This window comes from Typha angustifolia, chromosome 9, assembly GCF_048772165.1.
Source record: "Typha angustifolia cultivar Huaian chromosome 9, ASM4877216v1, whole genome shotgun sequence".
Lineage (NCBI taxonomy): Eukaryota > Viridiplantae > Streptophyta > Magnoliopsida > Poales > Typhaceae > Typha > Typha angustifolia.
This window is the reverse complement of record NC_133247.1, coordinates 12,356,294-12,374,079: the sequence shown is the minus strand read 5'-3', so window position 1 is coordinate 12,374,079 and position 17,786 is coordinate 12,356,294. Positions and strand designations below refer to the sequence as shown.

At 35.3% G+C, this 17,786-nt stretch overlaps 3 protein-coding genes and 2 non-coding genes across 5 annotated transcripts; all 5 read left to right on the top strand.

Annotated features, from left to right (window-relative positions):
- The first annotated feature begins 2,350 nt into the window (after nucleotides 1-2,350).
- LOC140767165 (FCS-Like Zinc finger 13-like) lies at nucleotides 2,351-6,136 on the top strand. The gene is made up of 2 exons (XM_073106982.1): nucleotides 2,351-3,130; nucleotides 5,745-6,136. Exons 1-2 carry the CDS (start codon nucleotides 2,634-2,636, stop codon nucleotides 5,881-5,883), a joined length of 636 nt encoding a protein of 211 aa, XP_072963083.1. The 5' UTR covers nucleotides 2,351-2,633; the 3' UTR covers nucleotides 5,884-6,136.
- Nucleotides 6,137-8,114: 1,978 nt separating this feature from the next.
- LOC140767257 (gamma-glutamylcyclotransferase 2-2) lies at nucleotides 8,115-10,576 on the top strand. Its single transcript, XM_073107104.1, has 9 exons — nucleotides 8,115-8,217; nucleotides 8,318-8,438; nucleotides 8,562-8,638; nucleotides 9,039-9,095; nucleotides 9,189-9,245; nucleotides 9,363-9,403; nucleotides 9,536-9,607; nucleotides 9,725-9,804; nucleotides 10,030-10,576. Exons 2-9 carry the CDS (start codon nucleotides 8,330-8,332, stop codon nucleotides 10,173-10,175), a joined length of 639 nt encoding a protein of 212 aa, XP_072963205.1. The 5' UTR covers nucleotides 8,115-8,217; nucleotides 8,318-8,329; the 3' UTR covers nucleotides 10,176-10,576.
- Nucleotides 10,577-11,762: 1,186 nt separating this feature from the next.
- LOC140767840 (proteasome subunit beta type-6) lies at nucleotides 11,763-17,606 on the top strand. The gene is made up of 8 exons (XM_073107911.1): nucleotides 11,763-11,999; nucleotides 12,121-12,197; nucleotides 13,645-13,700; nucleotides 14,811-14,883; nucleotides 15,430-15,541; nucleotides 15,886-15,959; nucleotides 16,736-16,810; nucleotides 17,318-17,606. Exons 1-8 carry the CDS (start codon nucleotides 11,858-11,860, stop codon nucleotides 17,447-17,449), a joined length of 741 nt encoding a protein of 246 aa, XP_072964012.1. The 5' UTR covers nucleotides 11,763-11,857; the 3' UTR covers nucleotides 17,450-17,606.
- LOC140767920 (small nucleolar RNA snoR103) lies at nucleotides 12,967-13,072 on the top strand. Its single transcript, XR_012105645.1, has one exon. It is a non-coding gene; the product is annotated as a small nucleolar RNA snoR103 (small nucleolar RNA).
- LOC140767918 (small nucleolar RNA snoR103) lies at nucleotides 13,395-13,498 on the top strand. Its single transcript, XR_012105644.1, has one exon. It is a non-coding gene; the product is annotated as a small nucleolar RNA snoR103 (small nucleolar RNA).
- Nucleotides 17,607-17,786: the final 180 nt, after the last annotated feature.

Below are 17,786 nucleotides of genomic sequence, written 5' to 3'. Positions count from 1 at the left end.
TAGGGTATTGTATATTAGCAGCAGTAAGTCATTTGACAGTGTTAGAATGTAACATATTAGCAGCACTCAACATCCATTAAACAAACAAATGTATGACAAAGAAGATTGATCATCTCCAATAATTCTTCTTCTTCTTTTCCACCAAGATTATGAGATATGATATCCCAAGAAGCTGGAGAAGCCAAAATCAGATGCATACTCCTCGAGGTAAAGTTTTGAGAATACTCTCAGGAAGATCATTTCCCTGTAAGAAAAACACTCTTTTGAGTCAGCTCTGCACGAGGAAATGGCGCAGGAAAAGAATATAGGATCGTGTATAATGGCAAAGGAACGAGACAAAGCAGGTGTTACTGTACAAAAACAGTGTAAAATGGCATGGGATCCCCATTGCAGTCAATCTACAGATGGAATCAAGAAGGAGAGAAACGCATGCTTCTACTTTCTTTCATTCCATACTCTTCGGTTTGGCGAATATATATTATGATTTTTATTCTTACCAACTGTAGTTAAAGACTCGCTTGTCTGAATTGAGACTCGACATGATGAAGCCTGACCCAACTCCTTTCTTTTGGACTCTCGTCATTTCAATCTTGTACCATTATTTTTTTTTTGAAGTTCAAAGTTATAGATATCAATCAGTAGCGGAGTGTAAGATGGATGCAATTTGGGTGACGTGGGTGAATAAGCATGTCAGTACTATTCACGTCAATAAGATTGAATGTGGTCCATCCAAGGAAAGAAGAAGAAAACAAAACACCTTGGATCGATGCTAATTGTCCTTCTAACTGGATGACTATGTTGTAACTGTTATTAAATCGAGCAATAATTGATGTCAAATATTATGTTTGAAGAGACGAGGTTTTGATCTCCTCTTCTTATGTTGTTACACTTCTTTTGTTATTTCTTACTGAGAGATCTCATGAAGTAATACAAAACAAATATCTAATAAGAAGCATATTATATTAATAATATTGGTAAGATGTGTTGCTTAATAAATAATAAATTAGTCATGGCCTGATGAGGTGTTTAAATATTATTTGGCTGTGAGCTTTTCTTGATTGACATGGAATAAAATGATTCGAGAATACTTAAAAATAATCTCTACTTAAAGCTTTTCAAATAGTATAATTCTCAATATATTCTTCAAATTATTGTAATTGCCATGGAAATACTGATCTGTCTAAGAATTTTTCTTATAAATTTCACAATCTAGCTAATTATAAATTAAATTAATATAATACTATTTTGGCATTTATAAAATGGTTTAAAAGTTATTTAATCTTACTTAGATATCTGCTATACAATAAGATTTGATGTTAATTATAATATTTTATATTTTACAGAAGAGACAAACATTTGATTGGTAATTATAATAATTTAAAAGTTTTGGGTGCCAATTATGTGAACAAAAATACTCCAAAAAAAGTCTTGCCGATCTAATGACAAATAAAAGTTGGTTTTATTCTTTCAGATGCTCCTAAGATTCAACTGGGGTATTTATGCCATTGTAGAGTAATTTCTCTGTCACCTTTGGTCAGTAAATAGCTCATGGAAATGGCATGAGGGGGGGACTTTTCTATTCAATTCTTTGTGAATGGTGATTAAGACTAACTATGCGGCAAATATACATTAATTACATTCCTTAATTGTATTCATTTAATTGAACTCTTCCTCCAATGTCTACATTCTTTAGTAAATTTGTACTTGATAAATGGGATAGCTCACTCCTCATGAGAGTTAATTGAGAGATTACAAGTTAAATTAATGCTCATTCATTTTCTTTAATGCACAAGCAAATATGCTAATTATATAGTTGATAGGGTAACGGCAGATAGTCTTCTATACTCTTTAATTTCATATCAATTTGGCTCAAAAATAAGAACTTTGTAAATAATTTTTTCTCTTAATTTAGAAATAAATGAAGATTATTTAAATAAATTTGAATTCTTATTATAAGTAAAATAATTTAAAATGAAGGGCGCTATATTAATTCTCACAAAAACTAATTTGTCGTTAGTGATATTATACTATCCTCTCACTAATAAGTAATGCGTGCGCATATCCGACAAGAGCCGGAGAAAAAAGAACAATATATATCTACCGATTAAATTACTAAAATAAATTTAGAAATTTTATCACCTAAATTATTTTTAGTATTCTAACATAATATTTCTACCTTTTCATATGAAAGAGAAGGGTTATTTTTTTTTGCCAAAGAAAAAAAAGGTCTTGTGAGGTAATACTCAAAAGTTGGGGGTGTTAATCGGAAAATAATAGTGTAGGGTGTTATATGAAAACTCCGACCCTTTCTTTTTTAGTCTCTGTAACTCATTTCCAGATGTGCTTATATTCTGCCCCAATCCCACCGAGCCTAGTGAGAGAAAAGAGTGTAGAGAGAGAAGCAGAAAGAGAGAAGAAGAAGAGGCCCCTTCCTCTTCCTCTCTCTCTCTCTCTCTCTCTCTCTCTCTCTCTCTCTCTCTCTCTCTCTCTCCTTACCTTCCAAATATGGAATTGAGGATTATAAGTACGTACAAATAGCAAGAATTTAGTCCCATCTTACATCTCTGTCTCTTCCTTCTACTATCTCCTCCCGAGAGAGAGAGAGAGGGGGGGGAGGGAGAGAGGAGGGAAAAATGTTGCGATACCTCGAATCCAGCTCGCCCAAAATCTCGGTGAGCACCGGTGCCGTATCCCAGGAGCGGAAGGCGGCCACCTCCTTCCTCAAGCTCGCGCTTTTCGGCGGCTCCGGACCCTGCGAGCCGGCGAGAGCGCCCCGAAGCTACGACGCCGGGGCCGTCGGCCTCGGGATCGTCCTCGCCCTGGATTCCGGCGAGGACGCCGGCGGAGCGGTGGTGGCGAAGAGGATCGCGATCAAGAGGCCGAGGGCGAAGGAGGAGATGGAGAGGTCAGAGAGCTACACGTGCGTGATATCGCACGTGGGGGGGAAGAAGGTGAAGAAGCGGGTCTACTTCGGCGACGGCGCCGACGGGTTCAGTGCCAGTGGCGAGTTCGTCGAGGCGCCGAAGCCGGCGGCGAGTCAGCTCGCGACGCAGTATTTGCCTGCTGATTTCCTGCGCAACTGCTACCTCTGTGAGAAGGACCTCGATGGGCTGGACATCTACATGTACAGGTATAGAATCCACTTCTTGGTTTGCTCCCTCCCATTCGGTACTGCAAACGAGTGGCTTATTATATTATATTTTGTTTGTTGTTGGTATACTTCCATTTCTTTCATCATCATGGCTTTGACTTTTTTTTTTCTTTTCTTTTTTCCTTCCTTTTTTCTTCGATGATATTGGTAATCTTCTCTCTTGTCCTTTATTTTTATTTTTTATAAGTTTATATTATTCTTTCTGCTCTAAATATCTGTTTCGTCTATAACGAAAATTATTATTTTTAATCTCCACTGCTTTGCTTTCACTGCTGATGAAGACATCCATGCATGCATAATATATAATATGTATGCATGCATATATGCATGTGGGATATATTCATATATATATATGGGTGGCTCCATAATCTGGAGATACGGTTTGTGCATACTTTGGTTTTGCTTTTACGTTGGCTTCCTCTTTTTTTTTTCTGTATATATATATATATATATATATATATATATGCTTGGTTTTAAATTCAGTGAATTTGTTTTTCCGATACCTTTTTTTTCTTTTCTTTTTGTGTGTTATTGGGAACTCAAGGTAATAGGCATGGAAATTATAATGGAGTACGCTGGGGCTTTTGGAGTGATTTATATCACTGTCCTTCAGTATCATGGAAATTATAATTAGATCTTCATTCTTGATCTTGGCCTGGGAATTACCAGTGATGAAAGCTGACTGCTCGTTTGAGTTTTTTTCAGGTTTAATCAACCTAATTCTTATATTTGCTTGCTCTTGTTGAGATGATCGCGTAGTGATAGAGTTATGAGATTGCTTATTTGGTAAGTCATTTGCGACAAATTATGTCGTACATAAGCCATTTACATGGACAAAGATTTCATAGCAAATCTGGCCTATAAAGAGGTAAATCTAACAGCATTGATTGGCAGAGGAACTCTTCTCTGATTTAATATTTTGGAGCTGTTGTCGGGATTCACATAACTTTTTCGTAGTTCCTTTTTAGCGTATCCAACAGTATCAACCAAATCTTCCGAATTCCTATATCTGGCAGCATGTTTCGAGTATCGAGTAGAGTTCAAATGTAGCATAGATTTGTCGTTTTTGGGTCTCAATTGAGAAGGCTGCATAATCAAATTATAGGAACCGATTCGAACATTTGACATTGTCTTCTATTTGCTCACAAGAATCAAGTAGTTCAGATAATTTGAGTTCTACTTAGGATAATGCTACTATTCGACCTTTTAGAGTGAGAAGGGCCAGAGTAGGAAGGTTTTGCATTTGTCTCATCCCGAGCCACCCTCAAATGTCACAGAGACATAGCCAAGCCAAACAAATTTGTGTTAAGGCTGAGTCCAATTGAAACTCGTTAGTAGTTTGTAAATGAAAAACAGGGTTACCTTTGTAATCTGCTCTCATAATATTTGTGAATTGCTCATTCATAAAAAATATTAATGCACATTTTCGCATCGTGACTTTGGCCCTCCCCTGCTGAATAATTGTGAAACCATCCAATACTCTTAAGATTTAATGCCACTATCTGTCGTAAACTTCATGTCATGATCTATTTATTTGTTTATTTATTATTTGAACAATTTTGAAGATGTCAATGACAAAGATGCTATTGAGGTCTTGACCACTTCCTGAAGGTCCTAAAGTAGTACTGTCTGACAAAACAAATTAGTAAATGTTTCTTTTTGTGTTACAGCAAATCGAAAAAGTTCATATTCTGAGCAGAAAACCTCTATCATCCCCATTAAATGAGTATGATGTGTTCAGTGATAGCTTATTTTTTAAATTGTTCAAAAGTGAATTGGTAGTCGTTGCATACTTAACTATATTTAATCGGGTTTGACTTCATCTTCCTTTCCCTAAGTTGAAATTTGGATTTCTATCTATGGCCATACTTGCTAATTCAATCTTTTACGGTGCAACTCTGGTTTGTATGCAATTTCTTCAGGCTTTTCTGTTTTTTTAGGGGCAGCACAAAAATGGCTTTCTAACCAGTTTCCTGAGAGACATTTTCCTTTAAATCTTAATCAGTTTTCCCTTTATGAGAAAGATTTCTCGCTATGATTTACCTGGTAGGTCAGATTCCTGTTTTAAGTTGGATATGTAATGAAGAATCCACTTCTGTTTCTCGAACCTGATCCAGTTTAGTTTCCCTTTTTAGGAAGTATTCATGACTTGGTTGTCTGTCCTTAACTATGGTGTTGTGACAGTGCTTTCATTTTTCTTGTGTACTACTAACTATCAACTTGTGCAACTGCTAATTCTCATTTCTACCTACTATATTAGAAATTGAAAGCATTACTTTTTTCACATTTAGATTCTCTCATTATAGAATAAAGAAGGATAAATTGCAATTAAACAGTACTGTATTTATAAGAGCGTTATCTCTTTTTTTTTATTCTTTTTGAGAATGTGCATTCGGATGTTACCCCATAAATTATATTGATTTTTGTTTATCTTTGTTCATTGATTGTTGCTTTTAACTATCAATGCTATTTTCCTTTGCCAAATGCTGTAACATTGAATAGTTCTCTTGTTGAAAATTTTATATTTGTTCCTTCAGATGATTGTTTAACTCCATCTGAACCTTCTTGTTTGTCAATCTCGTTAATTTTGCAGGGGAGAGAGAGCTTTCTGTAGTGCTGAATGCAGAGAGCAGCAGATGCTGACTGATAAGTACTGGGAGAATTGTGGATCTGAAGCAATGGAGTCACCCTGTTCTGGCCTCTGCTTTGCTGCTAGTGTTGCTGCGGCATAGCTTATAAGAATGAACTAAATTCAAAGAAATAAAAATTTAAAAGTTTTACAAATTAAAAGAAGTGGGGATATTAGTGGTGAATTACTGGTATTGCTGGTATAATATAAGCTCATATAGAAAAATGAAGAGGTTACTGTCCTGCCCAATTTTCTGATTAATCTTATCTTTAAAAGAAAGACTCTCAAGAGAGGATGTAAGACATGGGACTTTAAAATACCAATAAAACAGGGAAAACATTAAGTTTGGGACTTCATATATTCTCCAATTTGTCAGCATGTTTATTTGTTCTTCTTGCTATATTCTATTTCTCTATGCATCAAGGCATGCCCCCTTTCTTTTGTTGGAAGAAAGGCATTCTCCTTCGGTACATGCTCAGGATTGAGGATGCTACAAATAAGTAGCACTTACGTCGAAGCACTGAAGGCTTGCCAAAGTTATTATGGAGATCTTTGACTTCTTTTTTTGCTCAGGTATATTATTTGAACTTGCATAGTCTCCATATTGAGAGATTCATTCCATATATATGCCTCTTTTGTTCTTTTTCCTTTTCATTTTGTAGAAATGATGATATATACGTTGAAAGAGTGAATTTCTTACTGACTGCTTATAATCCATCTTGTATCTTAATAAGTGCTATAGCTTATAGCTTTATAATGAAGCAACATTCTACTACAACTGATGAATTTCTTGCGTGGAGTAACTTATCATGATTATTGCATAGATTGGAGTTCTGTACTATGACTAACTATAGATTGATTACTTGCTGAGTGAACTGGATGTTGAGCATTGGCAGGAACAAGCATAAAGTATCCATATTGGCTTGGATAATTCAATGCTAGATGGTCTTTGCAGTTATTCTCAATGTTAAATTTTCTTATTCTTCTGTTGAAATCACTGTACAGATGTTTACTTAGACTTCCAGTATTAGATATTCTTAGTTTTGTCCCCATGATTTCATATTTCTAGGATTCAATTATTACAGATGAGAACTACTAGTACATTTCATGTATGAATACTTGTTATTGCAGCATAGTTTGGCAGGGTTTGAGCATAGCCCAGGCCCTCATTTGTTGATATTTAGATTGACCCAAGTAGCAAATAAGAGGCCTATGCCCAGTCCAAGCCCGTGTCAGGTTATCATAGTATCATACCTCAATCATCATAGCAATTTTAAACTCATTATCAATTTTATACATACAAATTTTATCTCTTTCTTTTTTCTTCTTTTATTTATTTATTTTTATTTGGTGGAATACAGATTTCTTTTCATTTCACACTCTTCACTACATTATTATGTGTTTATTTCCATTTATACGTTGTTTTTTTAAAAACTATTTTAATTCAATGACCAATTTTCTTTTCTAAAATACTAAAATTTAATGAAAGAATGCTAGGTCGATGGTTTTTCTACGAGATTATAAGACTTGTTGACTAATTAATAAAGCTAGATAACCTTTTCTAATGTATAAGTTTTGACATTTGGAGGCTAATGTGTTCTATATTTTTTTGTAGATATTAATTTTACTAATATATATATATATATATATATTTGACTTGCAAGATTTTTTTTCTTAAAACTCTTAATATTTTTTTTATTAATTATCTCTAAATAAGATATCATAATTTATTTAATTAATATCTGATTTATTATCGACAAATTATATGTATCTATTTAGTTAGAATATAGTTTAAAATTTTACTATTCTAGCACTGGTGGATAATATTATCCTATTCCCCCCACATCCAGAAGCCACCGTCCACAGGATCTAAAAACAGTAAATTTATAATCGAATCCGAATTGGATAAACTAAAACTGTGGCTGGTTCATTGCCACCGGTAAAGCCCACTAGAGCTTCAACGGCTGATAAAAACAACGTGGTATTTGAATATGACCGCGAACTCGTCCACATTCATTATGTTCTTTTAAAGTCTCTTCAACGTCTCGCAGTTTTCAAACTTCCGGACATTTCAAAGCTACGAGATCCCGTCCAGATTCGATGTAACTCGAAACCCAGGATCCACGTTCCCAAGTGGCCACCGAATCCCCGTACGAAAAGACCAAAATGCCCTTATTTTGGACACGCGAGCGTTGAAGAAGGGGAGACTTTCTGGTCATTTCGTCCCGAGATGCGCATCAATGCCCATGATGCCATATGCCTACGTGGCATCCCGCTTCCGTACCGTAGCCATATATATATATATAATGAGAGCCGAAATCGTCTCTCCCCCCTCACCAACCAGAAGCCCCAAACTTTGGAGATAACTTTGGGGGGGCTCTTTTTGCAAAACTTCCTCTCCTCGCCTCCAAAATTTTCCTTTCTATTTGCTTTAAAGGTTCGGTTTGCTTTTGCAAAGATGGGCTCGCGGGCTCGCGCATTATGCATAATGCTTCCGTTTCGTTTATTCTTTTGGTTAATTTCTTGGAATAATGCAGGAAGTACCAAAAATGGTGATGTGGGTCTTCGCATACGGATCCTTGGTGTGGAACCCGGGATTCGACTTCGATGAGAGGATCATTGGGTTCATCAAGGACTATAGGCGTGTTTTCGATCTTGGTAGGTTCTTTTTCTTCTTCTTTTCTTTCTTTTTTTGGGTGAAGATTGATGAAGAAAAATATGGTCTTGATGTTAAATGGTTTGGATTGTAACACTGGGTATGCTTGGATTTTGTTTCTTTAGCTTGCATAGATCATAGAGGGACACCGGAGAATCCCGCTCGAACTTGCACATTGGAGGCGAAGAAGGGAGCAATCTGTGTAAGTTATTACATACATTTTGCAAGACATTGCGTATATATAGTTTCGATTTTACATGGATAGATAGGGGGAGATGTTAATGTATTCCAATTTGTAAAACGACAACTTTGGTGTTCTTCTTATGACCCAATGCATACATACATCATGATTCTGAAAGGATTATCTTCCCTCTTTTCTTTACCTATTAATTACCAAATTGATTTTTTTTTTTTTACATTGTTCTTGGTTCTTCTTTATAGTTAATATGCAGTTGAAATGATGATCCGCATCTATTGGGTCTATTCTTCGCATATTTGAGAATTTGAGATGAGTTAGGAAAGATTTAGAACTTTAAAATGTAGCTTTGTGTTTGTTATTTTTATCTGCATACTCCTTTTAACAAGATCAAATTACTTTCCAGTGGGGTGCGGCATATTGCGTTAGAGGAGACAAAGAAAAGGAAAGAAAAGCAATGGAGGTACTTTCAATATTTTTTTTCTTTTCATTTCATTGGATTGTTACTTGAGCTCATTCATTGTTGCAAATTATTGATGAATTTTCTTGTCTGCAGTATTTGGAGAGAAGAGAGTGCGAATATGATAGTAAAACTATTGTGGACTTTTACAAGGTGAGAAGGAAGTTGGTTGTTGTTGGTCTCTCAAGCATTTCTTCATTGGTGTTGTATTATTTTCTCAATGTTCTCATTTTCTCTTTCTCTTTGCTTTTCTTCTCATGTTTTATTCAGGAAGGAGATATTCTTGAGCCGGCTGTGACAGGAGTTTTTGTGTAAGATGTCCTACTTTGCAAGCTAAAATTATACATTTTGATACTAATGTGCATCCCATCATTAAAGCCTTTATTAAGCTACTCTGCTTAAAATTTGTGTTCTTAGAATAATGATCTATAATTACTCTACAGATTCACATCCACCCCAGATAAAGTAGCTAACAAGTACTACCTTGGTCCAGCTTCCTTGGATGAAATGGCAATGTAAGTAGAAGAATAATATATGACCTTCATAGTTAATTCCTTTTCCTTTTTCCTACTTGTTGCTGCATCTCATTGTTTCCTAGTTATTCGATAAAAGAATTTTCTTATATATTGCAGACAAATTGCTACCGCCCGTGGTCCTTGTGGAAATAATAGGGATTATCTATTTCTTTTAGAGAAGGCATTGTCAAATATAGGTGAGGTTCTGTTATGAGTAATCTTACATCAGCTAAAGACATCATTCAATAAATTGAAATAACTGGATAGAAGGAGCTAATATCATTTCTCAAATGGTGCAATTGAATGAGTGACATAAACAACTCTCATGATAATGTAATTGCAAAAGGTAAACTTGTTTTCTTTAAAGCAAAGGACAGATTTTTATAGCAGATAAATTGATGACATTGAGAACAAAATTGCAGGTCATGAAGATGGTTATGTGATAGAGCTTGCAAATGAGGTGAGAAAGGTTCTTGAGAGTTTAACAAAAGAAAAGGCGGCACCAACAGATATTTCTCGCAATTCCTATATGTCTTTTGTGCATCTTGCTGTTGCGGCGGACTCATGAAGATTTTGAGGCTATATTGAACTGGAACAGGCTATCTCTGTTCTCATTGTTTTGTTTGACTCATCGTCATTTGAAGCCCTTGGAGGCTTGGAGATGTTTCTCAATTGCTAATGTTATTTTCTTCCCTCCTTTTTCTAACAATGGAGGAACGTAAGAGATCGATCTCATGCTGATTGATTTAAAAATGTCCTTTGGATTATACGTTCTAAGTGAGAACACGAATATTTTTCGAGAGATTTTCCTTTATTCTAGCTTGAGATGTTCAGATTTTATCAGAAACTTAGAGGTATATGTTATGTTATGGCATCTTTTCACAGTGTTTGTATTAGATCAAGAAATCTGTAAGTTGGAATCTGGTTTTCGCAATTAGTCAGACAGTTTAACTATAAAGTATCACACATCTCCAGGAAGGATTGAAGCAAATGCTGAATCACTAGTTCTGTAACTTTGCTAGATTGCATTATGCTTGCAATTCTCTTTTAAAATATGTAGCCCTTTGAGAATTTACTCAAAAATATACCCTGGATCTAATGCAAAACTGCAAAAGAGAATGAAAGGCTACACAAAGATGTGGGAAAGAAAGGCACTGGAAAGATATGCAGGAAGAGAAGTTGGATATAGTTATGAAGTTGGTTGTGAAGAATAAAAAGTGAAAGGGATCTCCAGAGGAAGTAGTTGATGTCTAGCTTGACTCATTATTCTTGTTACATAAGCTCCAGAATCATTAAGATAGGTTCATTGATCTGGAAATGGCAATAAACAACATTCATCAACTTTGCACAATTGGTTCATTTCATTCCATTAAACAGTTAATATCTCTGCAAGCATTTATGTCACAATGCTACTGTAAAGAAGTTGCCCAAATGAAAGAAAAGAGCTTCACCATTATATAGGGAGAAAATTGGTGCCATTAAATTATAGGAAATCCATACCATATCTGATTAAGGATGTAGATAGAAAGTCAAAGATAATAAACTCAATATTTGCCAAATTAACCTTGTGATTATAGGTTTTGGTTTATATTTGGTAGTGTGATTGATTATAAGGTGATTATACTGGGTCTAGAAAAATAAAGGGAAATTTATCAACAATATCCTCTCTTTTATTTTTATTATATTTTATACCATACCTTACTCCTGTACTTTACTTTTAATACCTTCAAATCATTCCGAGTTAATTCTACCTAATATTTTATTACTTTTAAAAATACAAAAATAAAAATACCTGAAATACTTCTTATTTGACTTCAAAACCTAGTTTATCATTTGTTTTTACGCTAAAATAACTATTCAAAGGTATTATGATCGTTTTGTGTGTATAGAATATAGATAACTGTTAGTTAACAAAACTAATATAGAGATTTTTGAGGCATTTTGTGTAAAATGGAGTGGAGGGTCTACAATAAATATCCATTCGGTAGGGTATGAAAAATAATAAAAGAAATTTGTAGGGTGTTTATGATAAATTTTTCGCAAGCGAACCGGGCCGGATCGAATCGAACCGGACCGGACTAGGTCGGTCCCGGTCCACATCTCCCGCACGTGCTACTCACACATATCCCCTCCTTTACTTGCAGAAGGGGTCGGATCTCGTTCAAGGCCTTTGCGCTTCTCTCACTTCTCCCAAATCCGTTGTCTTCGTTTCGCTTCTCTAGGGTTTGGGCTTCTCTCTCACTCCTCCCCATGGCTTCTCCTCTCTCCAACTCCCATGGATCACTCGCTTCGGATCCCGATCTCAATTCCCCCCACTCCATGGGCACCACCATCATCGGCGTCACCTATGACGGCGGCGTCGTACTCGGGGCCGATTCCAGAACCAGCACAGGTCTCTCTGCTCCTCTTCCTTTTTTCTCTGAACTCTACGTCTTATACGAAGGAACGGTAAGATAGATTTTGGTATGGGTTGTGATCTGTTTGCCTTTTTCTGGTCGGGTGTATTTGTGCAGGAATGTATGTTGCGAATCGGGCGTCGGACAAGATCACGATGGTGACGGATAATGTCTACGTGTGCCGTTCTGGATCGGTAATTACTTTGAGCAGTTAGAAAACCATGCTTTTATCTTTGATCTTGTGGTGAAAAATTATAATTTGGTGCTCATTTTTTATAAGTTGGGAATGATTGAGTTCATTATAGTCGAATAAGAATGGGAACGAGTCACTTTCTTGAGTGCTATAGTGTACTTTTTTGTTTAACTAACTCTCGCATCGGTTTTCATCATTTCCTCTCCCCTAAGGTACTTTCTGATTGATTTCTTTTTCTTTTGATGGTGCATTACGTTCTCCTTTGAACATGTCCAATCCACATTAATCTATTTTCACGTAACTTAATCTTTACAGTTGCTATCCCTAATTTGTTTCGGATACACTCCTGCTATTTTTCTTAAGTAACCCACTCAACTCAGTATTCTCAGTCAGCTGGTGCAATTTATGCACTGGTTGGTTTCCTAGTTGACCGGCATTCTGATTCATAAATATCAGACAAAATTCTTCTAGTTTAAGGTTGTACGAGTTCTTTAAAGCTCAAAGTGCTAGCATCCTTTCATTACATTGTGCTGCATGTTCTTGTAACCCTAATAGCTCGTTGGCTTATATATGTTCTATTATTAAGAGCATGCTTTGCCACAAGACATGACTTTGTATATTTGAAATGTTTATATTTAGGGGAACCTAAGAGAATTAGGAGCAACTAATGGGGATCACGGAAATTTAGCAAGTGATTGATTATTTGAGAGAAATTATTGTTCTTTAATTTTCTTTGTACGTCAAAAGATAATGTCCTAATTCTTGGTGGGCTACATCAGTCGTATGCTTGCTGTAAATATGGACATAGATTAATCAGTGGAATTTAGGTGGGTCTTCTATGAGTTTTGAAGAGCCATAAAGGACCACTATATACTAAACAACCAACAGATTAATGTAACTGTTTGAGATTGCGAAATTATTGTTGCACTTCTCCTTTATTATTCTCAGAGCATGCATTGCCATAACCCCTGCTCATGTGTTTAATTCTTTGTTCATATTCAAAATTTTGAGTTATAGGAGAATGTAAGTGCCTTAGGAGTCACTATGTTAGATCATGTAAATTTAGCCAGAAAGATTTATTTGATTCAGCTGCAAATGATTTGGCTCTTATGGGGCTCTTAAATGGGTTTAAATCATCTATCATTAATCGTCTGGTGATGCCTAAAGATAATGATAATGTCCTAATTCTTGGTGGGCCATGTCAGTTGTGTGCTTGCTGTAAATATGGACAGAGAACAATTGGTGGAATTTAGGTGGGTCTTCTATGAGTATTGGAGGCCCATAAAGGACCACCATACACTGTATGAAAAAAAAAAGAATAGCTTTAGCAGGCATATATTGCCAATACTCATTTTATATTTCTCATTTACTTCCACTGGTTCCATATTACCATTTGGTTTTTCTGTTCTGTAGTTTTCTTGTTGTAACAAGTTATAGTTGTATCACAGGCTGCTGATACCCAAGTTATTTCTGATTATGTTCGCTACTTCCTCCATCAACACACGTAAGCACCTTTTATGTCCCCTTGCTTTTCATTTTGCTTGATTGTATTCTTTTCCTTGATAGAGCATTGTCACTCACATGTTACATAAATTATAGTCAAATAACGAATGATTATGTCCCAGTTTGTATTTAGATGTCTGAGCTAAAATAATTATTATCTCTGAAACATATAATTGTCTTGTCATTTAGTCTTTCACGAAGGTTATGTTGTTGACATGCCAAATATTGGGATTTCGTGTCCAATAACTATTTTTTTTTTGTTCCTGTAGAAGTGTTAGAGATGGCTTGCTGTTAGCTAGTCTCTTTAAATGTTGAATATTTTTGTATCTTCATGACATACATTGGCTATTTCATTTCTCTCAAGTTTATTAAAGATTTAAGCTTTGATAGATATCCGGAAGCCCTTGATGACAAATGATGGCAAAACTTTCTGGTTTTTATCTACCTTTGAAGTTTTTGATCAATATGGTCTGTGAAGATGCTTGAGAGAGCTGAAATGTATGCACTTTTTGCAAAATCAATCACTGTTTTTGATTTCTGACTTTTGTATATCTCCATTATACTTCTAGCAGAAAGACATTCTTAAGACCATTTCTCTTTTAATGCTTTATTGAGTTGGAACAACAGTTCATATCCTTATTCATGTAGAAAGCATATGGTGACGCAAATTTGATAATCGTCTATAGAAGCTTGATGACAGAATTAGACTCTTGGTAGGTATAGCTCTTGGTGGTAGTGGAGCTCAGTGTGATTGGTATGCAATTCTTGATAAGCATATATTTGATGTGTATTGGTTGAACTCAATAGAAGCTCTTTCTCTTTCTAAACTAGTACATTGGTTATCATCTTAAGGTATGCACACTATCTTGAGTAATAAGTTGAAAAAATGGATGGCATCATAGGAAGAGAATGGTGATAGCATGTCATTAGAAGATTGAGAGTTGCCAGAGTGAAACTTTTCATATAACTATATGCCCCTTTTCTGCACTGGAAATATATAAATAAATGTACACTATTTTGTGAGTTAAATTAGATTGGCTTTATTTGCAATAATTATAAACCTATAATAATAAAATCTGATACTATGCCTTCTATTGTTCCTTTCTTGCAGAATTCAACTCGGGCAACCTGCGACTGTCAAAGTTGCTGCTAACTTAGTCAGGTTGTTAGCTTACCAGAACAAGGTAGTTTATGAAGCCTTTCTTTCCAACTTGTTGACTCTGCTTTTTAGTGTAATAGCTTCATCTATGAATTTCAATTTGTCAATTTCCAATGATGCATGTTTGCTATTTTTATGTAATCTAAGTGCCGGTAGGTCCTTAGGTGGATGGGCTTCCTGACCACCTTAGCATATGTAGGCGTCTAAGCACACTGCTTACAGCCTCTAGCAGTGAATTAAATTTAAACAGGTTCAAAAAAAAAAAAAAACTTGGAAAATATTCAAGTGAAAGTAATATTAATTTAGTTTTGCTAAATTCAAATTTTCATCCGGGGAATTGTGTCTATCTGCTTAAGTGGCTGCCCTGGGGATATGTGGTGCTTAGATGTCAGCCTAGTGTACTAGGTCCTGTTTGCTAGAAAGTGCCTAGTAGCACTTATGTAGTTTGGGCAAATGAAATGCTTTGATAGATCAGCTATTCTGTTCTTCTGGTAACCTTGTGTTTTCTTTATTATTGTTACTCCCCTTTTGTGGTTAATAGTACATGTTATTGGTTACATGATCTTTTCAGAACATGCTGCAAGCTGGCATGATTGTTGGTGGCTGGGATAAATATGAAGGTGGCCAAATATTCTCAGTGCCCCTTGGTGGAACAATTCTGAGACAATCTTTTGCAATTGGAGGTAAATAGATTTCATCTTTTTATAAACTTTCTTGTAACACTTCCTTTGTCATCACTAACATCTATGATGGCTGATAAAACATATGGTGTCTTTAGAGTGACTGAGAAATGCAGAACTTCCCCTTTATCTGTAATCTGATATCCTGATAATTAGTTGTCACGGTATTCTAGGCTGTCAAAAATATATGGCATCCTTTTTGATTCTCAACCTTTTCTTAATTTTTTTTATAAAACAAATATCTTTTATTTTTCTAGGAACATTTTCATTTGTGAATGTAGTTTTATTGTGAACTAACCATAATGACTATGTCAAGACTGACAATTGTGAAATGCTGCTATTAACAGGATCCGGTTCCAGCTACTTGTATGGTTTCTTTGATCAAGCATGGAAGGAAGGAATGAGCAAAGATGAAGCTGAGGTACATAACATAGCTCTGTATGAAGTTTCTTTGATGTAATAAGTAATAACCACTTTCCAAAGGGCAGGGTTATATCTTTTATGTTTTGTGATGTTATAATTGGTATAAATTGATGCTTGAGTATCTTAATTTTTTATGGGCATTTAGTTCAACAATACTTATCTTATATGTGGCTATCCAGAAGGTACATTCAAAATGCTCTTTACATAAACTTCATAAAGGGTGTACATGTTATGACTTATGAATGTACATTTGAATGAAGATTCTCATAAACAATTGGATGAAACTAGTAGATAGGGTGGTGACATATTTCTTCCCTCCATATTTAGGAGGTGGAGAGCAGCACTCCTCAGACCAAACTGCCCAGATTTTTTTATTAGAAATTCAATCTTAACTCGACAGCATTCCTCTGATAACTATATATCCAATTTTATAAGTATCCAGTCCCTAATAGTTTTCATTTTTATAAAACAGTTTCAATATGTCCCCTTTGAATCAGTTGGAGTACAAGAAAAGTTGAAAATATAAACAAAAATACCAGATCATCCTTTGTACCCATGTGAAAAGATGTAACCTATTGACAATTAGAAGGGGAAACTTACAGTTGACAGCTTGAAATATTTTACATGCTTAAGTTTGATTGAATATTTAAATTGAAGGGACTTATACAATATGTTCCTTTTGTAGTTTTGGCTTTAAGGTGATGAAACTTTTACATGATATGACTTTTGCCTCTAGGATTTTCTGACTTTAGCTTTTGAATTGGTCGTATGCAGAAATTAGTGGTGAAGGCAATCTCTCTTGCCATTGCCCGTGATGGTGCTAGTGGAGGTGTTGTTCGTACTGTTATTGTAAGTTTTTCTGTACTTGCATATGTTCATGTCATCTGCATATTTTCTGTGAGAACTTTCCAGTGAGACTTCTCCTATAGATGATTCTATAACATTGTCTGGACTCAATATCAAAAAATCAGCATTTTATGCTTCGTTATGCTTTTGATTCTCCTAGCTCAGAGAAATTTGTTGGTAATATCAAACTTTACAGAAAAATCATTTTGTATATTATATTTTTCCCTGTTGTGTCACAATCTAATGATGTGCCAGTTGGTTTGTAAATTTAGAAAATGCATTAGTATCTGGTTTCTTATTGTGAATTTTAAAATATTTTCTATATGTTCCATAAGGTGATGTCACATACTCATATCGTATCTTTCTCCCATGACATACTCAGTTAATCCATGCTTCCAGAGTTATATGCTGTAATCTCTCTTCTAGTCAAAATTCACACAATCGATGCATTCCGAGTGAATCAAGAATTAAAATTTCTTTTGTTGAGTCATTGCATTTGTGATCATGCAGATTAATTCTGAGGGTGTTACAAGAAACTTCTACACTGGTGATTCTTTGCCGCTGTGGCATGAAGAGCTAGAGGCACATAACTCACTTCTTGACATACTCTCTTCAAGCAGCCCTGAGCCAATGAGCACATGATCAACAGGATCCTTCTTCTGAATGGAATATTTTGTTTCTGCATTGTTATTTCAGTACTGGAACTTATGATGTAGACTCCTCTTATGTGATAACCCAGGCAAGGCAGTGATATTTAGAAAGACGTTTTCTTTAATGTGAATTCATATAGTCTTCTCTATACTTTGGATTCTTGGTTACGGTGCGGTACTATGAACAAGGATTTTTTTTGTTTTTGTTTTCAAGGCCATGGACGAATTCATCATGTACAATTTGATTCCGGTGAACAAGGAATTCTTTTTTTCTGCAACTGCTTTAAGCTAATGAATTCTTTAAGATAAAAGTCAAGCTAAATGACCAG

Bases quoted from the DNA above. Each gene is read 5' to 3' on its own strand.
- LOC140767165 (XM_073106982.1), top strand. From the start codon at position 2,634: ATGTTGCGATACCTCGAATCCAGCTCGCCCAAAATCTCGGTGAGCACC. The intron at 3,131-5,744 runs GTATAGAATCCA...TTAATTTTGCAG, and splicing joins CTGGACATCTACATGTACAG to GGGAGAGAGAGCTTTCTGTA.
- LOC140767257 (XM_073107104.1), top strand. From the start codon at position 8,330: ATGGTGATGTGGGTCTTCGCATACGGATCCTTGGTGTGGAACCCGGGA. The intron at 9,608-9,724 runs GTAAGTAGAAGA...TATATATTGCAG, and splicing joins TCCTTGGATGAAATGGCAAT to ACAAATTGCTACCGCCCGTG. The intron at 9,805-10,029 runs GTGAGGTTCTGT...ACAAAATTGCAG, and splicing joins GAAGGCATTGTCAAATATAG to GTCATGAAGATGGTTATGTG.
- LOC140767840 (XM_073107911.1), top strand. From the start codon at position 11,858: ATGGCTTCTCCTCTCTCCAACTCCCATGGATCACTCGCTTCGGATCCC. The intron at 15,542-15,885 runs GTAAATAGATTT...TGCTATTAACAG, and splicing joins ACAATCTTTTGCAATTGGAG to GATCCGGTTCCAGCTACTTG. The intron at 15,960-16,735 runs GTACATAACATA...GGTCGTATGCAG, and splicing joins TGAGCAAAGATGAAGCTGAG to AAATTAGTGGTGAAGGCAAT.